Raw genomic sequence first — 4634 nt, forward strand, 5'->3', positions numbered from 1 at the left:
CCCCACCCCAAAAAACAAAAAAAAAAAAAAAAAGTAAAAGAAGCAAGAAGAAAGTGCATTCCCTTTGTTTGGGTTTGGAGAAAACAATTGAAAGGTGAGAAGAAAATAAGAATTTTCTTGTTTCAGAAAACTGAAAGTTCCTCTTTTTCTGACAAGGTTAGTACAAAGAAAATAAGACTCATATGTTTCAGACAAGCAAAAATTTGGTGGGGGCACAATGGGAAAAGAATTGCTTTGAAAGGTGATTCTTTTCATCTCTAGACCTTTTCTAGATTACTCTCCCACAAAATAGTGAATTGAGTCAGAAGAAACAAGATGATCATATCTTTCAAAATTGCTTTCCTCCTTTTTCCCCCCTAATGAACCAAACATGGGACGAGAAAATTGTGACCTTCCCTCGCTTTCACTTCCCTTTCCTAGTTTTCAAACAAAAGTTGAGGAAAAAGACAAGGTAAAAAATGTGAATACATAATCCATCTTCTATCACTAATTCATAAACCTTGGAACCTGAGAGATGTTTCAGAAAGTTCACGTTTAGGAGGAGGAGCTAGGGTGTCAACATGTGAGATTTGTTATAAGAAATCATTTAATCAAGATGTGGAAAAAAAACTTGTTTTCTGAGAAAAGAGTTTAGGGCCGGGCGGCGTAGATTATTATTTATCTCATTAAAAATAGAATCATAGTCCTTTCTTTAGTCTTACTGCCATACCCTTCTTACAAATTAAAGTGATTGAAGAGGATGAATATCACAGAGAGCTAAACAGATTTAGAGCCAGAATAGACGATTTTCACACGAGTAGAGTGAACACATGATAAAGGTATCCAAAGTTCATGAAGTTCCTATTGCAAAGTCTTCGACATCAACGATATTTCTTTGTTCTTTTACCCATCTCAAAGGAGTACAATGGCATAAACATTAGAATGAAGCCAGGGTATGAAACCGTAGAACTATTATTTCCTCTCTTTACAAAGAGAACAGAGGTTTCTTTTTACGAATAAATGTATTTCACCAAAGTTAGGCAACCAAAAAGGTGCTTCTTGCAAAGTTGACAAAACAAATACCCTAGAATAAATATAAGCCACAAAAGTTGGTTTTATATTTTCCCCAATGCTAAAGTTTTTCAGTGGACCAAGTTGAAAGTTCAGATAGAAGAAGTAAGCAGTCATGTGACTTTTCCTTTGTTTGATCATATGAAACTAGAAATGAATGCTTGATCCTCTGCTCACTTCAGCTTACTACTTGAGTTGATGCCAAAAAATTCTTACTACCTTGTTCACCACTTCTCCACTTAGGTTGTCAGTTACATTCTCAAGAAATTGATATGCACCGTCTTCTCCATCAAAACATCCCAAGGCAACTTCAATTTATCTTGGTGCTATACTTTCTCGATATGGGAATCTCTTGCTTAAATCCAGTTGTACTGTATAGGTCAGGTGATATTACATGGTGGCTATCGTTGTAGCAACTGCAAGGACATGACACTCTGTTCACTCTATTTTATTTGTGAAATTATCTTTCCTACTTTCTTAGCAGGCCCACAAGCTGTGGCTAGCATACTAACAATAATTCACCAACTGATGATTCTTCAGTTCCGATGTGAAGACTTTGGCTTCCATTTTTACTCTAGATTTTCTTCATTCGCCTTGTAGATACAACAACAACATACCCAGTATTATCCCACACCGTGGAGTCTGGGGAGGGTAGTGTGTACGCAGACCTTACCCCTACCTTGTGAGGATAGAGAGATTGTTTCCAATAGACCCTCGGCCCAGGAAAGAATAAGCACCACATTCATTCGCCTTGTAGATGTCTACATGAATTAACACGGAATGTACTAGTCAAAATATTACGTCTTCACTTAAACTATGCGATATACAAACTTTAGCACAATATTGCATTTGGGTGGGTCACTCAATTAGCTCTCTTTCCAGCATTGCCTGATATTAGTTATCTCACAATAGGCAGCGAACTTTTTATCGTTTGAAACCTCATATGAACAGTAATGGTACCCATCTTTAAATACCATCTCCTAAATGATATTAAATGAAATAGAGTATGTCGTACTCTAATATACTTAGACATATAGAGCACAACATCTACTAAAAGGGATCTAGAACAACTTTCAAACATAGCACCAAATTCCCCCCATGTGAAATATTTCGAAATAGTTCTTAATTAAAGACATCTTGCAAATGCAACTATCACACATCCATATATATGGTATAAATATGTAACAGAGTATAGCATCTCTGTGACTGATACGATACATTAAACAACTCTCAATATAGAAAAGAGCTTGATTAATGATCAGCTAATATTATACCACTACGTGCATGCAATGCTTTCAGTAATCAACTTCATTAAAGAGAAATTTACCATGCAGTAATAAGACCAATTGAAATTTAGAACCTTTAAGCAATAGCCTGTGCTAAGTATGTAGCTTTTTTTTTTCCAAGACTTTCCTGAAAGTATTCTCAGAAAAAATCACTACCTAAACTCATCAATGAAGTGCAGTTATAAGCTCTTCATATCAATCAGTTTACAAGAGAAGCAAAGAGAGGAAAAAACAGACTATATGGTTAGATCCATATATAGACAGGAACCATTATTCCAATCTATATTCCAAAGGTTCGACGAAAAGATAAAGGAACTAAAGATAAAGTTGATAACATTAACATCTACAAGGCCAATTTCATATATACTAAATGAAATGCAAAGTCATCATCAAGTTAACTTTCAAGACACACCGAGTACTTATAACCAAGTTTTGCCCAACTTTACCAATATATCCATAAAACATCCCAGATCTCTCCCCGCTCCCACTCCCCGAGCGCCATCTTAAATTACTCCTTGAGCTTCAGTCGTAAATACATATAATCACATAATTTAACACAGCTCCTTTTAACAACCAGGCAACTTCCACATTCAACTTTCAGACTTTATGTTGCTTATCGTGGCTCAATAAGGTTAATTGAGCATCACAATTTCGCTAAAGCACTCAACACATTTTAAAGCATTTCCAGTCGCAAGATATAATTAAGTAAAAATAAGTGTATTCTCTCCCCCAGCTTAAGCATTTAGATAAGACCGTCACACATTTCAACACTTCCTTGTCATATCTTTTTTTTTAAAGGTTAAACCACAAAAGGAATGTACAATGTAACAAAAGCCATAAATATTCACACAAAACACGAGTGAAAAACTTACTACATTTACCATGCCTTGCCACGCTTACAATCAATAAGTTAACTCATTGTACTCAATTAGATCTTTCTCGTTTGTTTTCCACATCACACGAATAGCGTCCATCATGTGCTTGATAAAAAGACAGAGTAATAACATTGCGTTACCTTTTGCTCGATCATCAACTTCCAAAGCTATATCAGCGAACAGCTCTTGCAACAAATTACGCCTCAGCGACGGCGAAGTCAATGCCTGAAACCAAAATTTGAGAAAATGCATAGAATTCAACAAACTCAACCAGTCAAATTAAAAACGTAAAATTAAAATTTCAAAAAAGGAAACACGCGCACAAAATCGAAGCATATACATACACGTTGAAGCTTCTTTTCAATCTCTTGGGTAAGAGCTGTGAGGTAAGCGGAGCTTCGAGCTGTTGAAACGGTAGCCATTGTTGATCCCGCTCGATTTCTTCAAAATATACGAACATTGAAGAAACGAAGAAAACAGAGGAATTGCCCTAATCCAGATAATTCTGGATTTTGGATCCAATGGAGGAATATCAACAATTAATTTTATATAAAGCTTTTATATCTGTAAATAAATAAACTTTACATTTACAGTGAGAGATTAATTTTAAAGTTAGGGAAGAAGCAGTAACTGAGACTTCATTAATAGATTTATTTTACCTTTGATTTGAAAGCTAAAGTGGCGTCGAAGGGAAGGAATAGGGAGAAGAAAAAAAAAAGCAATTATTATTTGAGCTATGTGTAGGTGGCGGGGCAGGGAAAGTAGTGGCTTATGCGGAAGGAAATGGGCACATGGCTTGTGGATTTTTTATACACGTGGGCTCTGCATTATTTGGATAATGCGAAATTGCGGGGTGAGAAAGATAAAATCCACCGATCTTTTCTCTCGTCACGCACACGCGCGCTTTTCTTTTCAAAAAGTGAGCGGTAAGGTTACTGATAACTGATGATTTATATCCTTTTTTTTTTCTCTCTACAAAATATAACACAATTAACTCATGTTGTATAACAGATAAAGAAGTTGAACATAAACTGCACTACAATAATGTGTAAGAGTAACACTACTATTGTTAATACCGATATTGTACGATAGTATTTTAGTGTATTAGAAAGGGCAGCCCGGTGATAAATATTAGTGGATTACTAGTAGTTAATATATGTGTTAATATAAGGATAAATCTTTTGAGATGTGAAGAATGTGACAAACACCTCTACTTGTTCGGTTTTGACATTTTGGTCTTTATATCTAACTAAGTTTCATCTATACACCTTTATTTGTTCAAACGTAATATTTTAAATCCTTCTGATTGTGTGTGTTCCTCAATCGTCTTATTGTATTATCCACGTCAGATAAAAATATTTCGTGTCATCATTTTTATTCACAAAAACTATTGTTAAAAAAAAAGGCGTGGCTTCCTAGCCAC

General features: G+C 35.3%; 1 protein-coding gene across 1 annotated transcript in view; it reads right to left on the bottom strand.

Moving 5' to 3' along the window:
- LOC109240802 overlaps positions 1-3966 on the bottom strand; it is an 8547-nt gene extending 4581 nt beyond the window's left edge. The window contains exons 1-3 of the mRNA XM_019407486.1: positions 3871-3966; positions 3556-3716; positions 3352-3436 (exon numbers count right to left, since the gene is read on the bottom strand). Coding sequence (XP_019263031.1) covers positions 3352-3436; positions 3556-3633 — 163 coding nt within the window. The 5' untranslated portion in view covers positions 3634-3716; positions 3871-3966. The remainder of the gene's footprint in view (positions 1-3351; positions 3437-3555; positions 3717-3870) is intronic.
- Positions 3967-4634: the final 668 nt, after the last annotated feature.

This window comes from Nicotiana attenuata, unplaced genomic scaffold (genome assembly GCF_001879085.1).
Source record: "Nicotiana attenuata strain UT unplaced genomic scaffold, NIATTr2, whole genome shotgun sequence".
Taxonomy (NCBI): Eukaryota; Viridiplantae; Streptophyta; class Magnoliopsida; order Solanales; family Solanaceae; genus Nicotiana; species Nicotiana attenuata.